At 37.8% G+C, this 24,289-nt stretch overlaps 1 protein-coding gene across 1 annotated transcript; it reads left to right on the top strand.

Annotated features, from left to right (window-relative positions):
* Nucleotides 1-10,506: 10,506 nt before the first annotated feature.
* Nucleotides 10,507-12,141, top strand: LOC131604644 (uncharacterized). Its single transcript, XM_058877075.1, has one exon. The coding sequence runs from the start codon at nt 10,507-10,509 to the stop codon at nt 12,139-12,141; it is 1,635 nt and encodes a 544-aa protein (XP_058733058.1).
* The last annotated feature ends 12,148 nt before the right edge of the window (nt 12,142-24,289 follow it).

Raw genomic sequence — 24,289 nt, 5'->3', positions numbered from 1 at the left:
CTCTATTGATCGCTATGCGCACCGAGATAGCCACGCTCCGCAATGAGGTGGCTGATCTTCATTTATAGTTGGAGCTGAACGATGCCTCATTTGCTAGTGAGTTAGATGATCTAGCTCACGAGGTGGCAGAGATTCGACGCCAGTTGACTGAGCTGCGTGACCCAGACCCTCCTGCAGAGCATCCTCCCGGTTGGTGATAGATTTGTGCTGTTCACGAGATCTCTTTTCTTAGTATATTTATATGTGATTTCCCTTATGTTGATTTCCCTTTCAGTCTCATTTGATACACTTGCTGCATTCTCTGTTTTATGCACTATAGTACTATTTACATTGTGATGACCCGAAGTTCGTACTTATATATATATATATATATATATATATATATATATATATATATATATATATATATATATATGTGTGTGTGTGTGTGTGTGTGTGTGTGTGTGTGTGTGTGTGTGTGTGTGTGTGTGTTTGTGTTTTTCCCTTATGTGTAATTATATTGTTCTACTAATGTTTTTGTTTTACTGATCATCATAACGAAAAAGAAGAAAAAAATATATATATTTAGAAAAAGATAATATATATATATATATATATATATATATATATATATATATATATATATATATATATATATATATATATATATATGCAAATATGCATATATATTCTATTTTTGAAAACAAAAGGTACTAGGTACACCCCCAAGATATAAGTGAAGATAAGAAGTAGAGGCCCAAAAGCTAAAAGAGGCCAAAATCCGGCCCAACCATTTTTTAACTGGCCGCGGCCACGGTGATGCAACGGTCACCTAACGGCTAGTTGCTCGAAAACCACCCTATTCTTCCCCTTTTTCCGTTTCCAATCCCATTTTCTTCCATTCGTAACCCCCCATAACTCCCATTATCATCCATAACTACTCCACTACATTAATTCCCATCATAAATACTCATCAACCACCACTTTCTTTCACTACCTATAAATAACCCCTATATTCTATTTTCTTTCTCACATCTTCACTACTTCTACATCCCATAACCTCCCTCCTCTCTTTACATTCATCCAAAGAAGATCCTATGGAGTTTGAAGGCTACACTTTGCGAGAGGGCAAGCCGGGGGCAAAACCATGTCAACTGCTTGAGAAGTTGCTAACCACGCCAGTCCACTCCACCAGGTATATCGATGAAAACTCTGTTTATTCATTAGGGATATACCATAGTGTTTTCTTCCTACTCGACAAACTAGGCATGCATGATATATTTGCCACTCGAGCACCCACCTACCCTAGGCTGACGTTTGAATTTCTTAGTTCCTTAATCTATAACGTCTCGCCTAACACTGCTAGCACCGTAGGTGGAGTCAAATTTAGAATTCTTAACGTTGAATATGATTACTCCACCGACGATCTAGCAGCCATGTTAGGGTTGCCTTATGGGGAAGGTGCTATTTGTGAAGCATCTTTGGACACGGATTGGGCATTTGAAGCATTTTGGGCCAGGATCACCAAACAAAATGCAAACTCTTTTGATTGCCTACTTGCTTCGCATATCCATAATCCCGCCCTTCGTGTTTTTTGATTCCTTTTAGCATCCACCATCTTTGCTCGGGAGAACCCGAACAAGGTGAATGCTAAAGAGATAATTATCATGCAAAGCTGCCTAGCCGACACCAAAGTTAATTCGGTCCCATTTATGATTGCCCATATGCACCATGTTTTAAGAAAAGGTGGACCAATTTCCTTTGGTGGCCTGGTTACTACTATTGCTCGTGCCATTGGTTTGGACACGGAGCTTGCCACCCTCGAACCACTTCCCCCTCGTATTGCAAATCTTAAGTTTTTAAAGGATATGTGTTTATGCAAGACGAGGCCTGAAGGTGGTTATTACCTTATGGTCGGTGGTGCCGCCGTACCCAGTGTTGTTATGCCTTGTACCCGTCGTACTAATATCAGATTTGAGCGCAACTGGACCTACGATCTAAATGCTCCTACTTTTATTGGTCTGTTGCCCCCAAATCTACCTACAGATGAGGGTAACAACACTGACGATGAGTTCGACTACCGTACGGAGGAACTACCCCACTTTTCACCATCACACACTGCACCCTCTTTTCCTAACCCACGTGCAGGTACCGCTCCTAGTTTCCATGTCATTGAGGACATGTGGCATGAGCATATGTCCTGAGAGGCCTAGAGGGACACCCTCCTTGCTACCATGCAGCAACAGGTGGCGGATAACATGGCCTTTATGCAAGCATCACAAGAGTAGAATGCCTGCTCCTTGCGCACTATTATGGAAAGTCAACTGGCTTTCCAAAATCAACAACACCTCCACCATACCACATATGCTAGCCACTTCCAGTTGATGGAAGCTACCCAAGGTACCCTCCTTGGTAGGACACGTGAGCTACAAGCGGCAAATGCCGTTTTGACAGAGAGAGTGGAGCAGCTAGCCTTGGGCAGAGAGAGCCGCCGTCGCAGCCGTAGCCGCCGTTCCGACCGTACCACCCAGGATAGTGAGGGTACTAGTGGACCCCACTAGCATTTTCAGGTACCTCCTACCTGCCTTATCTTGGAACATGGGGGACAATGTCCGATTTAAGTGTGGGAGGAGCATTTATCGCTTTTATTTCCCTTTAGTATGCTTTGTTTTTTTTTGTTAGTTAATAAAATGCATGTGATAGAAGAGTCTTTATGCGTAGTGTATACCCTTTCCCCCACCTTTTAGACTTACGAATTTTTTTCCAAAAGAAAATTATGGTTGTTTTTAAGGATTTGGGCTTTGAGACAGGTTCTAGATAGGGTTTGTTTTGTCTTAGGTACCTGTTTTTCGAAAAAATGTTATCATTCTAGCACCTTAAGATTTATGAAACATTTAGGTTAGACCCTCTTTCTTCCCATTATGCTATGACTTTAAATAAACTGTATAAATAGGTCCTTAAGTAGTTTATCTTAGCAGTCGGCTCCGGCCTAAGCATGCTCTAAGTATAGGATCGATGAATATAAGTGAATGATCTCTATTTTGCCTTAAAAGTTTATAAAAAAAATATGAGTGCAACTATGAGTTGGGTGATCCTCACAAGATTGCTTAACTCGAGATTGTTGTAAGCACCAATAAAAACAAAGAAAAAAAAATATATATAATAAAAGGCACACCCGTTGTAGTTGGTCTAGAGGTATCTGGTGCTGGACTTGGTAGGGCGGACTACGGTCCGATCCCCCGCAGCTGCGAGTGGGTGAAATAAAAAGGGGTTACACCAACTCTTGTACCAGAACCCCGTCGCTTGAGATCAAAGTCACTATTCCATGAGTACGTATGGATAATGGGCTTAATGTGATTGCACCTGAATGAAAAAGGACCCCGTACTAAAAAGAGTCTTAGCGTAGTAGGATATTAGGGGTCGGTCTGCATACTTATGAGGCTTATGTTTGCATTCTTGCGTATAGTGTTGTTACGACACCCTTAGTTCGGATAGCTAGTGCCTGACAACACACCCTTTACTCGAACTTAGAAGCCCTCTTTGCCCAAAACCTGTAAACACCAGAATTTTCTTTCATCTACTTCTAAAGAGTTGTTGCTTGAGGACAAGCAAAGGTCTAAGTGTGGGAGAATTTGATCACACTGAATTGCACTATGTTTTTGGCTCGAATATCACATGTTTTCCTTAGTTTTTATTATCATTTTCTAGTATTATGCTTCTATTTCCTTTGTTTTCAGGATTCTTGACCTTTCGGAGCCTTTAGTGAAGAAACGAGCCAAAACGCCAAGAAAATAGGGCTTTTCAAGAAGATTTACACTTGTGGCGTTCAACACCGCGCCAGTTATAGGGGACGCTGTGACGTGGCCCACTCCATGATGGAGCCAACTGCCATGATCCCACGATCCTGTCCGTTAGCCACCACCGCGCCCGCGGTGAGGTTACCGCGCCCGCGGCCTTCAAAAAGCAGTTCCCGCTCAGAAGGAGTTAAGGGGCACTCCTGTCCTTACGCACCTCCAGAATCCTCTATATATAGTTTTCGATTTTCATTTTTTAGCTTTATCCAAGCTTAGTACAATCTTAAGCCATATACTATCAGTTTCTGTAAAGTAATAATCTATTCACATCGAGGAGTTATTACGGTGTAGATTGAGTTGTAATCGAGTCTTGGAGCACTTTGGTTGAAATTCATCATACCAGCCTTCACTTTGTATCAGATTCAAATCTCCGATCGGAGTAAGGTTCAATTTAATTGCTTTATTTATCTTCCTGCTCTTACCATAGTCTACATGTTTTATAGACTCTAAATGCTCTTATCATAGTCTACATGTTTTATAGACTCTAAATGCTCTTATAATAGTCTACATGTTTTATAGACTCTAAATGCTCTTACCATAGTCTACACATTTTATAGACTCGCACCCTTTTTATTACTCGCTCTTAGTATAGTCTACATGTGTTATAGACTCGCACTTATTTTGTCTGGCTAAATTATAAAGGTTTGAATGTAATGATTGTCATCATGAATGTGTTCCAATTATCATGCAAGTGAAAATACTCTGGGGATGTTTTGCTTTTAACTTAAGTCAATTTGTGTTTAAATGTTTATTGGCTAAGATCGAAAGTCGTTCATATTAATGATATGACTTGATTATTATTTAACCAAACAAAAGAAGCGAAAGCGAGTTGGTTGGTTAAATAGGAATAATTAACTCTTTTTAGAAAACGATTTTGAAACTATTTTCGGACGCGTTTGTAGGTTTGAAATCTGACTCTTGGCCAAAAGCCAAAAGTCTCTTTAAGTTAATATTTCCAAGTCAAAATTACTTTTCTGTTAAGTCAAAACTATCAATTTCTTAAAAATAGGTTTACCTCTTTAACGCGGAAGGCACCCTTTATATGTGACAATAAAGGAAGTTAATTTAAAGAGTAAACTCAGTTCTTAGTAGCCAAAAGCTACAAGTTCCCGTTAAATTGATTCTTTGCTACGAATAGAAAATACTGCCCCATGAGTTGTTTCATTTATGCTTGTCTGGATCATAGTCTGATTTCATGATTTACATTCCAACTTGTTGCTTAAACTGTTATTCACTTCGCTTACTTGCCTTGTTGCACTGAACTCACAACAATATTATTATTCACCTTAGATAAGCACCTTAGCAATAGAGTTGATAGATTGACGATTGGTCTCTGTGGTTCGATAATCTTATATATTACTTCGATAGGCTGTGCACTTGCAGTTCTATATTTAGGCTATACGTAAACAACCCATCACCTTTCTTAGGTGTCCCCTTGAGTAAGTCATCCTTTGTTAAACCCTTTGAGCATGAGCTACTCTTATGGTTACTTAGCTACATTGTTAGCATATTGACCTGAAAGATTTATCTTTTCACCCTCTCTTGAGAGTTAGGTAGACTGATTTTCTAGGTCATACAAGAAGCTAATTATGGGGTTGCTCCTAGAATTAGAAATGTTTGAGTTTGGGGTAGGGGTACTAGAAATATTGAGTCATATAAAAAATTGGTAAAAGAAGCATGAAATAAGCAGAATTGTTAAATTTTAGCTTCTGAAAAAAGAGAAAAGCAAGAAAAAGGAAATAAAGTCTAGTACCCAATTATAGTAAAAAAGTGTAGATGATTTTATATTGGCTACATTTTATGGTAAAACATTCCTGTTTGTGTGATGTCTTGTCTGATGTCATGACACATTATGTGTAGTGTTGTGCAGGATTGTATGGTTGAGCTAATACAGGTTTTGGTTAGATGTCATGCTCGATGTCATGACATCAGTATCTGACAGCAGTAGCTGTTATATTTAGCTGTTATGTTTCCTTATTTATCTCAGGCTACAATTTAGGAAACTATATATTTTGTGTTGTATGGTTTGCGCTAAAATATCCCGTACTACAGCTTATGTGAACACCCTGATGATGTGGAAATTAGGTTAACATGGTTAACCCTAATTAATGTTTGGAAGGTCCAAGGCCCAAGTGCTGCCTATAAGAAGATTGCTAATCCTACTTTCAGAGGCAGAGATTTTGGCATGAAGAATTCTGTGTTGTGTTTGTTTTCACGTGTGTTTGTGTTAGTGTTTCTTGTAATCCAATAAATTATCACGTTGATGATTATATTGGAGTAGGGTGTTTTTAGTTGTAATTGTTGTGTCACTCTAAGATTTTAAGCATGAGTGATGTGTATCTGGATTGAAGCTTTTAAGCAAAATCAAGATTTGTCCGAAGTGTGTCTTCAATTTGCTTTTTATAATTGTCTGTTTGTTATCACTGCTGTGATTGAGGGGGAGTGAGTAGGGATTCAGGTCTAGCACTAGACTGGAATTTCGTTGGGTAGGTCTTAAGTGAAGAGTTGTAAACGAGTATTTTAGCTCTGAATTAATACTGCTTATAGTGGATTTCCTCCCCTTGCTTGGTAGCCCCTAGAGTAGGTGTTGTTGTACACCGAACTGGGTAAACAATCATCTGTGTTCTTTACTGTTTTTGTTTACTCTCTGCAAAAGTTTATAATCTGTGCTGAAGTGGATGTCATAACATCCGATACGACATCCATCATGTGTTACTAGAATTTTCAATTAGTATCAGATCAGGCACCCTGCCTATTTATTTCTAGGTGAGATCTAGGGACAATAAATTCTGGTACTATGGACAAGGATGTAATTGTTTTTGGGAATAGACCACCCATTCTGGATGGGTCTAACTATGACTACTGGAAACTTCGTATGGTAGCCATTCTGATGTCTGTGGGAAGTAAGGCTTGGAGAGCTGTGAGCAAAGGATGGGAACATCCTACGAAGAAAGATAAAGATGGAATAACTGTGTTAATACCCGAAGAGGAATGGAGCAAAAATGAGGAAGAACTGGATTTCGGCAACTCTAAGGCTCTAAATGCATTGTTCAATGGAATAGACAAGAATATACTTAGACTTGTGCAGCAATGTGAACTGGCCAAAGATGTTTGGGATACTCTCAAAACAACTCATGAAGGCACATCTAAGGTCAAGATGTCTAGACTTCAGATTTTAACTACTAAGTTTGAAAATCTCAGGATAAAAGAGGATGAGACCATTCATGATTTTTACATTAATATTCTTGAAATTTCCAATACCTCTGGAGCCTAAGGAGAAAAAATTTCTGAAGAAAAGCTGGTAAGAAAGATCCTCAGATCACTACCTAAGAGATTTGCTATGAAGGTTACTGCTATAGAAGAAGCCCAGGACATCAGCAAAATGAAGATAGATGAACTCATTGGTTCCCTACAAACCTTTTAGATGAGTATAAGTGACAATGTTGAAAAGAAGAAAAAGAGAATAGCTTTTATATCCAACACTGAAGAGGACTCAGAAGAAAGCACTAATGGTAGTAATGAAAATCTGTCAGAAGCTATAGCCATGCTTGGAAGACAATTTAACAAGTTTGTTAAAAGAATAGATCAGAAAGCCATACCAAATGTCAAGAACACTCCCTCTGACAACGACAAGTCTTATGACTCTAGTAGAAGATCTAAACCTGGAGAGAAGCCCAACCAAGGCAAAGGGATTCAGTGCCATGGATGTGAAGGCTATGGACACATTAGAGCTGAATGTCCCACCTACCTTAAGGAGCAAAAGAAAGGGCTATCAGTCACTTGGTCTGATGGAGATTCTGAAAGTGAGTCTGAAGAAGAAACTACAAAACACATCACAGTACTAACGAGTGTATGTGCATCTGATGATGATTCCAGTGAAGATGAACTGACCTTTAATGAGCTTGCAGCCTCATACAAAGAGCTATGTGTCAAGAGTGCTGAAGTTTGTAAACAAGTGGAGAAGCAAGAGAAACTCATAAAGGAGTTGGAAATTGAGAAGAAAGAGCATCTTGAAACCATAAACTCACTCAATGGTGAAATTAGCATGTTGAACTCCAAGCTTGATCAGATCTCAAAATTTGTCAGAATGCTAAAAACTGGAACAGACACCCTGGAAGAAATTCTGCATGTTGGACAGAGATCAGGAGACATGTCTGGAATAGGATTTATGGGTAAATCAGATGTCATTTTGAGGTCAAATCCTGAGGCTCACATGTCAAACCTGATGTCAAGACCAATGTCATAACATCACGGAAACATAAGCATGAACCAGACAAAGAGGAAGTTTCAGAGATGGAGGTGTTACTATTATGGAAGATTTGGACACATAAAGCCTTTTTGCTTCAGACTATTTGGATATCCTAACAACACTCATCAAGACAAACTCAAATAGGTTACTTCTGTCAAGAATCAACAATGGGTGACCAAGAGTGTTGCTCTAATAGCTCACACCTCTCTAAAAGTATCAGCCAAAGAAGACTGGTATCTTGACAGTGACTGTTCAAAGCATATGTCTGGAATGAAGAACCTCTTGGTGGATATCAAACCTCATTACACTAAGTATGTGACCCTTGGTGATGGAACAAAAAGGGAAATCATAGGTGTTGGAAAGTTAAAAGGTCCTAGTGTCCCTAATCTGGATAATTTCTTGCTGGTAAAAGGACTGACTGCAAATCTTATTAGTATCAGTCAACTATGTGATCAAGGGTTCAATGTCAGATTCACTAAAGAATGATGTGTTGTCACCAATGGAGTAAATGAGGAAGTCATGAAGGGATATAGATCTAAGGATAATTGCTAGTTATGGGAGCCTAAAACCTCAAAGTACTCCTCTACATGTTCTATGGGCAAAGAAGAAATTGAGGGTAATCATCAAGAAAGACTTGTCAAACTAGAAGTTCCCTTTACCAAGATAAAGAATCCTGTTGAAGAAATGGATGAATCTGATGATGAGTCTTATGTTGGAGAACTCACCATTAGTGAACTTGCTGCTGGATAATCTGAGACTTGGCTAAGGAATGAAAGACTCCGTAGAAGATTAATGGAGTATAAGAATGCTCATGCACTTCTACAAGAAGAAAGAGTAAGTCTCCTGTCAAACATTGCTGCCTTGGAGAGAAGGTTGTTAAACACAATATCTAACAAACATGAAACAATGGGAAGTAATCAAGCTATAAATATCAGCAAGTCAGAGGTAAGAGTCATTCTTAACAAGATGAAGCAAAAGATGTCTAATCAAAAGCTCCAACATCTGGAAAAACATCAATAAAAGGGTACATCTCTCTCAGTCAAGAGATGCCATCAATGTGGCGAGATAGGTCACTTGAGGTCCACATGTCCTGAACTTTGTGCACCTATCAGAAGGAAGATCTCTCAACAGAAAAATATGGCCAGAATAGAGCCACCTCAGCATAAGTTATATGGTGACCTTGAACAATCAAGTTTTGGCTTAAATGAAAAGAACTCCATAGACAAAACAGGAAGTTCTAAACGAAGGATAGCTAAAGAAGATGAAGGTCCCAGAGAAGAGGAGATCAACTCTGTTGTAAGCAAGAACCTAATAATGAAGACTGATGCTCTAGAAGAAGCTGAGACTACTCTCTCAATAGGTTGTGGAAATGTCAAAACAAATGTCTTAACGTCTGAATATGCTAAAGAATCGAGTGTGTGCACTGAGATAAAAGGTTCATCTGGAATTGGTAAAGGCTATCTCTCGGTATTCAAAGTGCTCTAAATAAGGAGATTACAGTTGGGAATCAACTACCAGATGCTATCAGAAGATCAAGGGAAACATCTGCAACTACCTGGACTATATGCAACCTTGACCTAAAGAAGATAATGTTGGGTCTTATTCTTGACATCTGGAATAGAGATATGAAAAGAGAATTCTACCTGTTCAAGGGAAGTACTGCATGGAACATGGTACCAAGGGAGCTATCTATTGATCATGGATTTCATCTAAAGAAGGACCCACCAACAATAGACCAAGCTTCAAAAGCCTGGAATGTGAGAGCAGTTGCTTCAAAAATCAACTTGGGAGATCAAGAAAGCAATAAGAATATGATCTTCCTTGTCACAAATGAGGCTGTAAATTTGATGATTGTTGTGACTCATAAGAAGGGTACGGACATCTCAATCGGTTGAGCAATGTACAAAACCGTGTATCTATCTCCCCTACTAAAGTTGATCACACAACTACAGGCAATGATTGGTCTCAATTAGGGTGGATACAACAAAGCCTTTTGAAGTATAATGTCAAAGAGAATGTCGTAACATTATTCTGTAACATCATTAGACATCTTTTCATTAAAGATTGTATGGAGAACAAAGATAGTTCTTTGAAGCATGTGGCCACTGATCTACAAATTGCGGATATTTTTACAAAGGCCTTAGATGCAAATCAATTTGAAAAGTTAAAGGGTAGGTTAGACATTTTCCCTCATGAATAATTATAGCAATTAATTCTATTTGGGGAATATATTATGGGCTTTTTAATTATTCAATATTTGAAATATCCCCTAATTGATTACTATATCAAGTTCCCTCTTAATTCTCCATCTCACCACAAAAGGCTGTTCTCTACCCTATTGTCTTCAACAACCTAAATTTGTTCTTGAACTGTTCTCTCACTCTCCACAATCGTTTCCCAAGAATTATTCTGAAATACTTCAAGATGTCGCAACAATCAGATTCCTCCTCTCCCAAGAAGTTGTCCCCCACCGATGCTCCTGGCTCTGTTGCAAGAACTGAACCAGTTAACCCTAATCAAGTTCTTGATGTTGCCCCTTTAAGAATGGTTGGTGCTGATGATCTAAAGATCAAGAAATCTCGAACACCACGTGCAAGAAGACCCAAGGAATCTATTCAAACTAAGGACACTAATCCTTCCTTATCTACTTCTCGTGCAAACTTACCCAAGGAGGGATCAAAGTATGTTCATGAAGCCATTGCCAAAATTTTTACTCGTATCTTGGATGAACAATATCAGGTCCCTGGGATATCCGTTCCTCTGCAAATTGTGATTCCTAAACCCGCTGCTGTAACTGGGGCAAACATCAAAGGGAAGTCCTCTAATGACGATGATGTCCATATTGTTGATGATTATGTACACACTCCTGATGGTGATGTGCAAGTGACTAAGGAGGGAGAAAGTGATGATGATGTTCCTAAAGACAATGATAATGAAGATGTCACTGAGGATGTCAATGACATTGGGAATATTGGTGCTGATGCTGGTACAGGTACTGCTACAAGAACAGGCACACATGTTGTGGACCTTGATGACTATTCTGATAATGATCTGGTAGCTGTTGTGAACCCTGGAATAGCCAAGAGGCTCATGACTAGGAGGAAAGGTAAGGTTGTTGTACAAAGTTCTCCCAAGAGAAAGGTTGCTCCTAAAAGTCCCTCTACTGACTATATCAGGAAAAAAAGTACCTCTACAGGTCCCATAAGGAGAAGAGTTGTATCTCAGAGTGTTTCTATTGGTCCTACCAAATCTTGGAGCAAAGTTATTCCGAAGAAAAGGAAGGCTCAAGATATTGTTGACTCTGACTCTGATGTTGATGTTGATGCTCAAGACATTCCACTAAGGAAGAAACCAACAACTAGCAAGTTGGATGCTAGTGTTCCTAAGGTACCCATTGATAATATATCTTTTCATTATCCTTCTAGTGTCAATAGGTGTAAATATGTTCACCACAAGAGGTTAGCTTTGGAAAGGGAGTTGGCTCAGAATGTCCTTGAGAATAAAGAGATCATGGACCTGATTCATGAAGCTGGACTATTTAAAACTGTTGTTCATTTGCCTACGTGCTATGAAATACTGGTTAAAGAGTTCATTGTGAATCTATCAGAAGACTGCGCTGATAGAAAATCAAAGGACTTTAGAAAAGTATATGTGAGAGGAAAGTGTGTTACCTTCTCCTCAGCTGTTACCAACCATTTTCTTGGAAGATCTGATGAAACCCAACCTGAGCTGGAAGTGACTGACAACAAAATATGTGAGGTTATCACTGCTAAGCAGCTGCAAGCCTGGCCCCTGAAAGGAAAACTTTCTGCAAGCAAGCTCAGCATAAAATATGTAATGCTACACAAGATTGGAGCTGCTAACTGGGTGCCCAAAAACCACAAGTCAACTGTTGCTAATGTGCTGGGAAAGTTTATATATGTTGTTGGAACCAAGACAAGGTTTGACTATGGTACTTACATATTTGATCAGACAATGAAGCATGCCGGAAGTTATAGTGTGAAGGGTCCTATTGCCTTCCCATCTATCATATGTGGTATAATTGTGAATCAGTACTGATCAGTCACCAGTTGTGTTAGTATTTCACCATTTAAAAAGCAGAAATTCAGGTAAAACTGTCTGATTTAGCACATGAATTTAAGCCATTTGAGTCATATTGTGTCAAAGTATATTTTGTTCAAAGCAATCTCTTTTTGTTCCTTTTTCGCTCTTTTGGTATAGTTGTGTTGGTTTCAGGCTCGAGAGTATGGATGTTCAAAAACAGGTGCACGGAACTGGGTCAGGCAAGTGGAGAAAGTAGAAAATCTAAGGCAAGGAAGGCCATACGTGTATGGCACTACCGATACGCGTATGGATCAACAAAGCTGCGCACCCCATACGCGTTCTGAGATTTTCTAGGCAAAAAATGGTTCTGGTCATACGCGTATGGTATGCTCATACACGTATGACATTGGCTTATACGCGTCCCATACGCTCTTTAGCGGTTTGTAGTGCAAAATTCATTCTGCTCATACGCGTATGAGTCAGCTCCATACGCGTATGAAGGCCCAATTTGGCTGAAAAGCCCAAACTACACTATTTAACCATAAAACGTTATTTTTCACGGGCGAACGATTTTGGAGGACGAAAAACACATCTGAAGAGCTGGAGAACTCAGAATTTGGCAAGGATTTCACATTATTCAAGAGTCAACACAATTGATGATTGATTCCTCGACATATTTTGTAATGACAACAATTCTTTTCATTGATTTATTTTTAATTATGAGTAGCTAAACCCCCCATTGCTAAGGGGGTGATCTTGATTCTGAATGTAATGAATTTGAGTTTGTTAATGCAGTAATTTTGTTATTCAGTGTTAAATTGATTTGTTCTTATTACCGTTCTTAATGCTTAAACCGTCGGAAAATCGGATTGTGAGTTTTTATAAATAAATTGAGCTGGGCAGCCATTGTTTATCGACCTGAGTAAGAACATCTGATAATAAATATCACCTAGGACTAGGTATACTTTATCTTAACCAGAAAATTCTTGATATTTGAATGCTTGGTCATAACCGTAATTGACTATGGACATAGAAATTAGGGGTGCGTGTTCAAAGATCTTCTCACTAAGGATTTAGGATTATATGCTCTAGAGAACTGGTAATCAATTGCTGTGAATTATATTATTGCACTGATAAGTCGAAATTATTGCATGAAGAATCATTCACCTTCCCCTAGCATACTACTCATATCTGTTACTCGTTTAACTATTTTACTTGCTTTTTCTAAATTGCAAATTTTAGTCATAATTTCACCAACCAAACCCAATACCAGAGATCTTTTGTTTAATTGAATTCATCTTTCAACTCTATGTCCTCAAGCAGTCCTTGAGATAAACATTCGGAGAAAACTCCTTTTATTACTACAATAGGCAAAAATAGTACACTTGCTATTTTCCTATCAAGTTTTTGGCGCCGTTGCCGGGGACTGCCAAAGATAATAGAGTTAACAGATTTATCTCAATTAAAATTTTGTTGCTCCGCGACTAAAATTTTATTTTCCGTATTATAGTTACTTTTATATTTTTCTCATACTAACCTCTGTCTAATCTGTGTATGCGAGGTAAGGCCTCGACTGATTTTCATTTTGACGTAGAACCAGAAAGATCTTTGCATGCTAGGCTCCGACAGGCTAAACGAGAAAGACTGACAGAATCAGAAAAAGAGGAAGAAATCGTTGTTCATTCCGAACATTTAGATTCAGTGTCAGACACAGGTTCACATCCAGAAGTTCATATCATGGCTGACCCACCTCCTCCGGAAAGACTTTTGGGTGATTATGGCAGAGAAAATAATCCAGTAGTGAGATTGACAAAATTCAATCAACCGGTAAATGTTGCTCACTTCCAGTTGCACCCGTCAACCATTCGTCAGCTGGAAAGTAAACCTTTTTCAGGCAAGGTCAATGAAGATGCCAACAAGCACCTACAAAAGTTCCTGACTATGACCACATCATTTAAAATTGAGGGACATTCAGAAGAGGCAAAAAGGTTGGTCATGTTTCCATTCACCTTATCTGAAGATGCTGAAGAATGGTTCTATTCCCTACCTGTAGGAAATATTACTACTTGGCAACAGATGGAGACAGCATTTCTGAATGAGTATTTTCCAGCTTCTATGTATATCCGTAAGAGGTATGACATTTTGAATTTTAAACAGAAGGATGGAAAGTCACTTGGAGATGCTTACAAACGATTTAAGAGGTGTTTAGTTGCCTGTCCCACTCATAATCTGGACGCAACTGAACAAATGCAAAACTTTGTGAATGGGTTGAAATTGAAGACTAAGCAACTTATTGATACAGTTGCCGGTGGCTCATCCAACTTCTCAACAGCCACTGGTATTAAGAAGATTATTGAGGCTATTGCTGCAAATGAGCATTTGGAGCTATATGATCGTACTGTGAGTCAATCTGAAGGAAAAATTGATTTAAAACTAGCAAATCAGGGTGGTGTATGTGGCAAGACCAGTGCATTTAGAGGGGTAATCCAGCACGATACATGTGCCACCAGACTGATTTGTGGAATGATGCTCAGCGTTTCCGTGACTGTTACTCTGGCCCATCTGATGATCCCAATTTCGGACATGTTCACATTCAAGGATTCCCTCAACCATTTCAGATGGGGGGTCCTATGTCCAACAGGAACAGCCTCAGCAGCAATCCACACCTCAGCAGCAACCCACACATCAGCCGCTACCTGTGTCTCCATTGGATGCGTTCGTACAGGGTGATCATTTTGATATCGAGACCCACATCAGTTTTGATACGGACATGCAGGACAGGGATGGCAGGACTGATATGTAGTGATCCCTTTTATTTTCTATCGTAGGCTTTTATTTTCTGTTTCCTGTGTTAGTTTGTTTTTATCTTTTTGTCCTAATGTACTTTTGTTAGTTTTTTTTGTTATGTTGTTTCTTTTTGTGTTAGTTTCAGTTTATCTGTAATCGCCCGTTTGGGCATAACTTATTAATGAATCTCATGCTTTTATCATCCAGTCTGAATTTCTTGTTTATAGAGATGGTGGTTCTAACTATATTGGGTGACATTGATTCTAGACTTCACATGTGTGTAAATCATCCAATCATGTTACCTCGTTCATAGATACTTGTGACTCAAGATCGGACGCACTTTAGTCAATGTCATCCCTAAAAACAAAAAGCTTTGTGATGACTTTTGCAAAAATTCACCATATGGAGAGATATCAGGAGACCTGTCGAATTTAACCTACCATGGTGAGATCAGATACAACCTATTGTTCATTCATTTCCATGAGAGATATTCAGGTATGATTCTACTATTCAGAGTTTGCATGCGTCCTTTTCTGTTGTATACTGCATAATAACACACTGAGGCAAGTTTTTCTTTCACCCTAGAGCCTTTTGTAGTCACCTTATCATGATTATCCCTTGTTAACCAATTTCGAGCCTGAAAAAGAAAAAAAATCGATTTTTTCTTTTATTTGTTCTAACACACCCTGGTTTAATTATTCATTCCCCCTGTTTCAAGTATGCAAATTACAATTGTTTGATTGTCGCCTTTGGTGTAAGTTTGGGGTTACTGTTGGAATAGCAACATGTAAGTTTGGGGTAGCTATGCACTGAAATTCAAATAATGAATTCACAATATGAGTACCGTACAGAAAATTAGGCACATAAAAAAATGGAGCCAAATAAGCTTACAATGAAAAGGTACTCATAAATAATTGCATTGAACTACCAGAAAACACTATATAAAGATCTAGCAGTAACCTTGCTAAGTAACGTGATGCATACTTGTAACTTGTATCTTTGTCTATCCTTTTGTTTTATCCCACCTATACCCTAACTTCATTACAACCTTAAAGACCTCAAAAAGTGTGTGAATTATGTTTGTTAACAGAGATTAGGATTTGTTCGAACTATTGAGTGAGTATTACATATCATGAAATTGAGTGTAAACACTTTAACCTTGAGAGAATTGGTGAGAGTGTGAAAGAAGCTGACAGGTCGAATGATGCTCAAAATGGAAGTGTGTTTGAGCAATGGTTGCAACAAGCTGAAAGAATTCATGGTTGACGATTGAACGAGGTGCGAAAGATTTCACAAGTATTGTGGTAAGAAGTTGTTTCAAATAAGTTTGGGGTGATTGATCAGTGGTTTTTACACATTTATTTACCGTTGATTTTAGTCGTCTTTGCTTTATATCGTCAAGTGTTTTACTTCATTCTTCTACATTTTATGCTTTGGTTGTGTATTTTACTGTTTGCAGGCTCAAAGGAATAAATCGAGACAAATCTATGCGAAAAAGTACAAAAAGGGGAGTTTCGAAGGAAGTAAAAAATCAAGCTACATGAGGTCTGACACGACCACCTGTGTCACTTGAAACTGGCCGTGTTAGGATGAAGCGTGGCCAAGAAAATGCAAAAGAGATGAAACTCACGGGGCTGACACGACTCGTGTTAGCAAGTGTGAGATCTGGAAATTTTCAGCATGTTTCTCATCGTGACAGACGTGTAGTATTTTGATCATAACTAGAGCTTCGTAACTCGGAATGACGCGGTTCCAGTGGCAAAATTTCACTAACGAAATGGGCTACAACTTTGCTGAAGAACTCAAAGCCAAATTCTGAAGTTAAGGGCTGACACGGGCCGTGTTACCTATCACGGGCACCCGTGTCAGCAGTGCTGGGAGTAATTTTGAAAATTTAAGTTCAGAGGGCCAACACGGCCACCCGTGTTGCCTAACACGAGCAGTGTTGGCTAAAACGCTGATTTTGCTGATTTTTATGATTTTTTATCAAGTGTTGACCCAAGGGGGTATTTTGGGTACTTCCAACCAACCTAAGTGAGTTTGCACTATTTAGAAGAGTTTTAACGATGAATTAGAGGACTTTTTGGCGAGGAGAAGACACAATTGAAGATTGGAGAAAACAAGGGTTTGGGAGAGAAGAAGGTTTTCATGAACGGAAGCGATTGAAGATCAACTTTCATCTCAATTCTTGTAATGTCTCTATTTTATATTTTGTTTTCTTTGAACAATATGAGTAACTAAACCCTAATGCCAGGGGGTGTCCCTGATTTGATTATGTAATGATTTTGAATTTCTGAGTTCATCAATAGATTTGTTTTCTTATTTAATTTAATTGTACAAGGTTCTTTTGCTTTCTTTGTCGGACCAACAAAATTGATTTACGGTTAACAACCAGCTGGACAGCGGTTGTTAAGGTTTTTGTACGATTAGACTATAGTAGATATCACCTAGGACTAGAGATACCCTATAGTTACCGATTAACTCTTGATAACATAAAGGCTTGATTTCATCATAATTCTCTAAGGACTTAGGATTTAGGATGAATGTTCAAAAGTTTTCCCACTAAGGACTTAGGGGATAATAATCTAAAGGGCGGTAATTAAAGGTTATGAACTTTTTGAAGAAATCAAAATTCAAGGTTATTACAGGGCAAATCATACACTTTACCCTAGCATGCTCTCATATTTGTTAAAACCACTTAGTCAATTTTCTATCATTTTTATTTATTGTTAATTTATAATTGCAAATCAAAACTCCAAATATAGTTTTTGTTTAATTGAACCACTATTGAAACTCGATATTAATGTGCAGTCCCTGAGATCGACAGTCGGGGAATTTCCCTATTATTACTACAGAGGCAAAATAGTACACTTGCTATTTTACCGATCAGTGATATGATTGGTTTTGATTCAAAGTTGCTTGAGGACAAGCAACAATTCAAGTTTGGGGGTTGTGATCAACCACCAGTTGTGTTAGTATTTCACCATTTAAAAAGCAGAAATTCAGGTAAAACTGTCTGATTTAGCACATGATTTTAAGTCATTTGAGTTGTATTGTGTCAAAGTATATTTTGTTCAAAGCAATCTCTTTCTGTTCCTTTTTACGCTCTTTTGATATAGTTGTGTTGGTTTCAGGCTCGAGAGTATGGATGTTCAAAAACAGGAGCACGGAACTGGGCCAGGCAAGTGGAGAAAGTAGAAAATCTAAGGCAAGGAAGGCCATACGCGTATGGCACTACTGATACGCATATGGATCAACAAAGCTGCGCACCCCATACGCGTTATGAGTTTTTATAGGCAAAAAATGGTTCTGGTCATACGCGTATGGTATGCTCATACGCGTATGACATTGGCTTATACGCGTCCCATACGCCCTTTAGCGATTTGTAGTGAAAAATTCATTCTGCTCATACGCGTATGAGTCAACTCCATACGCGTATGAAGGCCCAATTTGGCTGAAAAGCCCAAACTGCACTATTAAACCAGGAAACGTTATTTTTCACGGGCGAACGATTTTGGAGGACAAAAAACACATCTGAAGAGCTGGAGAACTCAGAATTTGGCAAGGGTTTCACATCATTCAAGAGTCTACACAATTCAAGATTGATTCCTCGACAGATTTTGTAATGACAACAATTCTTTTCATTGCTTTATTTTTAATTATGAGTAGCTACACCCCCCATTGCTAAGGGGGGTGATCTTGATTCTGAATGTAATGAATTCGAGTTTGTTAATGCAGTAATTTTGTTATTCAGTGTTAAATTGATTTGTTCTTATTACCGTTCTTAATGCTTAAACCGTCGAAAAAATGGATTGTGAGTTTTTATAAATAAATTGAGCTGGGCAGCCATTGTTTATCGACCTGAATAAGAACATCTGATAATAAATATCACCTAGGACTACGGATACTTTATCTTAACCGGAAAATTCTCGATATTTGAATGCTTGGTCATAACCGTAATTGACTATGGACATAGAAATTAGTGGTGCGTGTTCAAAGATCTTCTCACTAAGTATTTAGGATTAGATGCTCTAGAGAACCGGTAATCAATTGCTGTGAATTATGTTATTGCACTGATAAGTCGAAATTATTGCATGAAGAATCATTCACCTACCCCTAGCATACTACTCATATCTGTTACTCGTTTAACTATTTTACTTGCTCTTTCTAAATTGCAAATTTTAGTCATAATTTCACCAACCAAACCCAATACCAGAGATCTTTTGTTTAATTGAATCCATCTTTCAACTCTATGTCCTCAAGCAGTCCTTGAGATCGACATTCGGAGAAAACTCCTTTTATTACTACAATAGGCAAAAATAGTACACTTGCTATTTTCCTATCAAGTACCCCAATATCCTAAGTGAAAATGATGTTGTTTGCAAGAGAGAAAGTGCTTTATCATTTCACTAAAAACTGTTCCAAGGAACATATGTTCATGACATTGTCACAACATCAGCTGGAACATCCAAAGACAGCACACCTACAGGTAAAGCTGCTGTGATAGCAATGCTCAGGGAAACATGCAAGGAGCTGGAGTCCAGAAAGATGACTCTTGAAAAGTTAATAAGCTCTGTTGAGATGGAAGAAGGTGCTAATTTTGCTGAGAATGAAGTAGGTCCTGCAGAAGATGATGAAGAAGAAGAGGCCAGTCAAGATGATGGCACAGATGAAGAGGATGATGTTGGCTCCAGTAGCTCTGAGTCTGAGGACTAGAGTCCTTCTGGTCTTTTTTGGTGATCTGTATTTTTTTGTTGTTTCTTTTTAATTCTGGCCTGTACTTATTGAATATCAAGGTTGCTTTGGAAACATTTCTGGCACAAAGGGGGACTAGTGTATGTCACCCCAGTAGTTTATTTTTGTAGTTAGTAGTGCTGATGCATAATGGAAGTATTGTTCTGTTTGTGTGGTGGTATGAATGATGGTAGTGAAGATATGCATGATGGTATGAGTGATGGTATGGTAGTTTTGTAGTTGTGTTTGTTGTCTGGTAGTTGTAGCAATAGTATAGCTATGTAGTATAGCCATGCATGCTGACTGATGTGGTAATGTGAAGTTGTATTAGTTATTCCTGCAGGTGTAGATGAGTGGTTATGTGCTATGTGTCTTTCTGCTGCAAAGATTCCCTGATAATGTGGTGACAGGTTATTTTGGCCAAAAGTTTGCCAAAGGGGGAGTTTGTAGATGCTTCTATATTGGCTGCATTTTGTGGTAAAACATTCCTCTGTGTGTGTGATGTCTTGACTGGTGTCATGACACATTATGTGTAGTGTTGTGCATGATTGTATGGTTGAGCTAATACAAGTTTTGGTTGGATGTCATGCTCGATGTCATGACATCAGTATCTGACACCAGTAGCTGTTATATTTTTGCTGTTATGTTTCCTTATTTATCTCAGGCTACAATTTAGGAAACTATATATTTTGTGTTGTATGGTTTGCGCTAAAATATCTCGTACTACAGCTTATGTGAACACCCTGATGATGTGGAAATTAGGTTAACTTGGTTAACCCTAATTTATGTTTGGAAGGCCCAAGGCCCAAGTGCTGCATATAAGAAGATTGCTAATCCTACTTTCAGAGGCAGAGATTTTGGCGTGAAGCATTTTGTGTTTTGTGTTTGTTTTCACGTGTGTTTGTGTTAGTGTTTTCTTGTAATCCAAGCAATTATCACGTTGATGATTGTATTGGAGTAGGGTGTTTTGAGTTGTAATTTGGTGTGTCACTCTAAGCTTTTAAGCATGAGTGTTGTGTCTCTTAATTGAGGCTTTTAAGCAAAATCAAGATTTGTCCGAAGTGTGTCTTCAATTTGCTTTTTATAATTGTCTGTTTGTTATCACTGCTGTGATTGAGGGGGAGTGAGTAGGGACTCAAGTCTAGCACTAGATTGAAATTGCATTGGGTAGGTCTTAAGTGAAGAGGTGTAAATAGGTAGTTTAGCTATTAATTAATACTGCTTATAGTGGATTTCCTCCCTGGCTTGGTAGCCCCCAGAGTAGGTATTATTGTACACCGAACTGGGTAAACAATCATTTGTGTTCTTTCCTGTTTTTGTTTACTCTATGCAAAAGTTTATAATCTTTGCTGAAGTGGATGTCATAACATCCTATACGACAACCATCGTGTGTTACTAGAATTTTCATAAAGGTCAAAAAGGTAAGATGTTTAAAAAAATTAGCATATGCTTAAATCCAAAGAATTAAGCCTACTGACCAAAAAATATCCTACCTTGACATAAACCACATTACAACCTTTGAAAGACTTCAAAAACTAAATTTTAAATAGAATGTAATATAAGTTTTATAAATTTTACAAGTTCATATGTCTGATGTCAATTATGTGTGAAGGAGCAAACAAAAAAAATCAAATTATGAGTGAACAGGTGAGATTGTGAGAAAGGTTGAGTAAGGAGAAAGTTGAAGAACTTTCCGTGGAAAGTGTTGAACTGAATCAATTGATGGAAGTAAAGACTCTATGAGCAATGGTGTCTATCATTGATTTGGTAAGTATGAGGTTATGATACTCACAAGTATGAATGAATTACTTGAGGACGTGCAATAGTGTGAGTTTGAGGTTGTGATGACACTCTGTCAAAACGTAATTTTTATAGCATTTTGTTTTTTATTTCACTAAGTTTAAGTTGATTTTAGATTAGTTTTAGTAGGAATTAGTGTGCTTTTGGAAGAAGACCAAGAATAAGGAAGAAAGAAGAAAACATGAAGAAATAGGTTGAAAGGAGCTAAAAAGAAGTAAAAGCACGCTGGACTTATCGTGTTCTATCGTAGCATGATGGAAGTTCTATCATAGCGCAATGAAATTGCATCATGGCGTGGTGTAAAATCCATCACGATGCAACAAAAGCCATCATGGCGCAACAAAACTATCATGACGCATGTCCGGTATTTTTACAATATCTAGAGTTTCGCAATTCATTATGAGGTGGGACGTGCTGAAAATGAAAGCTAAGATCCTGAGTTATAACTTTCATGAAGAAGTAAAAGTTTAAATGAGAATGTAAATGGACGAAACATAGAGATGAAAAATATGACGCTGTAACAATGCTAAATTGTGGAATTGGGTTTTAATATCAACCTTAAAATCCCAATACAAACTCTTATTTCAGAGAGGGATTAAATATCAGGTTTTGGTAAGAGAATTGGATGGAAAATCACTTTCTGGAGCTTTGGAGCGAATGTTTCATCACCGGAAGTCAAATTCAAACTAGACTTTCATGTGCTAATTCTTCATTACTTATGTTATGAATTTGATTAGTATGAGTTGCTAGTTTTATTTTGATTAGGTTTGTTTAAATGAACCTTTATATATCTGTTGGGATCATATGTTAGGTCTTTGAATTATCCACTCTTTTGAATATTTATTTTTCTATTTAGTTAATATTTGTGTTTAATGCTTTATATGCGTTAACCTTAAATTTGATGAGTACTAACCTTAAATTTTATAATTAGATATAATTTAACTGTTCAACCTAATAATTAAGCTAGAGAAAAGAAATTGTAAGGTTGTAGTTTAGGGTTGAATGAACGAACAATGTAACACCCTAATTCCCCGGGGTAATTTTTAAGTAAAAATCAGAGTAATCTAAAACATCTAAATAATTAGGATGCTACATTCAACTTCAAGTAGCTCATACAATAGGATATGTAAAGCACATATATAAAAATTAAAACATAATTCAAAACATATTCCATTCTGAACTCCAATATTTTATTAGCAGCAAAAAAACATCAACCACACATAGTTTTACTTCCCAAAAATGAGTTATAACAACAATAATCATAAAGAATGGTCAAATAAAAAAATTATCCAACAATAGAAGTATACATGTAGTTTCCTCCCAACATAAGAAAAAAAAGCATTGACCCCCAGTGTTACATATAAGAGCAGACACCGACTCAACAAACGCATAAAGATGAACAACCTTTTCCACTAACTTCCACGCCTCTACTCGTAAGTATATGCATGTTACCCATGTGGGGGCAACATTCAAACAAAATGGGGGAGATTCACAATTATATAATGAAATGTATAATAATATGTAAGCATATAATTATCTCAACCCAATCACCCATTCAACAATCCACACACCATACAAACCAACATGGTAATACATTATACAAGCACACTCCATGCCATCCAAAAATTATAATAAATAATATGTACACTGCAATGAGACCAAACTCTATGACTCAATGCATGTGGTATCAATTATGAACTCCCAGGTTCATTCGCTTGCGATCGCCACTATAGGATTAGAGCACACCAAATATCGTTACCATCACCATAGGTAACATTTCACCAATTCCCACCTGGAACCAGCTACTCACACCCAATTCCCACCATAGAATTGAGGCTTAAAAACAAACCACCGTTCAAACACCATGATGCATGACTTCATAAATGACATACAACAACATCAACACGTACAATGGTATTCACCTTAACTAATGTACTACACCAAAACAGTCACCAATCATATATACATGCATTATAAACACTCAACATTGGTATTGTAGCAACATATCATTTAACAATACACCATTCACACATTCATTATACTACAACATACAAATTATACACCATTTATCACCCAAAAGCAACACCACTCATTTCCAGGTTATCAAACTTATTTTTAAATTAAAAATCATTGTGTTAGCTTTCCAACACTTTGAACGACACCTCAATCTGACACCCAGGACTCAAATTATGAATTTATAAAATTCTGTCAGAGCAGTGGTAACCGGTTACACCAAAACAGGTAACCGATTACACCAACTTACGATATCCTGGATACTCATTTCTTCACAGTGTTAACTGATTACGCCAAAAGTGTTAATCGGTTACGCCCCTCCCAAAGCTCCCAGTTTTCACAAAATTTAACTGTGTAACCAGATACACAGAAACTGGTAAGCGGTTACACCCACGAAAAATCCAATTTTTTTAAAAGTTATCTCACTAGTAACGGTTACTTCAAAAGTGATAACTGGTTAATGTACGAAAATCAGTCTCAACTGTTGTACCCCAATTTTTGACCTTGAGATCCCACCTCATTTTGAATTAAGCACCAAAAGTGTGATCACTATCATCATCATTATCATTATACATAATCATTCATGCATCATTTGCTAACCAAAAATATACAAAAAGAGATTATGTTTGCTTGTTGGTTGTTTCACAAGGTAGGTGACTGATCAATAGGCTAAGGCAAATCATGGTTTTGAGGCTCACAAAGAATCTCAAGCATTATCTTATGCTCAAATGATCCCCTTCATCAATGTCCAAACCCAAGTGTGGTTCAAATCAAGATCACCAACTTTCAAATTCAGCTGGTGCACAATTAGGGTTTTTGACCTAATTCT

Source organism: Vicia villosa, linkage group LG5 (genome assembly GCF_029867415.1).
Source record: "Vicia villosa cultivar HV-30 ecotype Madison, WI linkage group LG5, Vvil1.0, whole genome shotgun sequence".
In the NCBI taxonomy this organism is placed as follows: Eukaryota; Viridiplantae; Streptophyta; class Magnoliopsida; order Fabales; family Fabaceae; genus Vicia; species Vicia villosa.
Note: the sequence above shows the minus strand (reverse complement) of the source record. Positions and strands in the feature narration are given on the sequence as shown.

Excerpts from the sequence above, each read along its gene's own strand:
- LOC131604644 (XM_058877075.1), top strand. The coding sequence starts at position 10,507 with ATGTCGCAACAATCAGATTCCTCCTCTCCCAAGAAGTTGTCCCCCACC.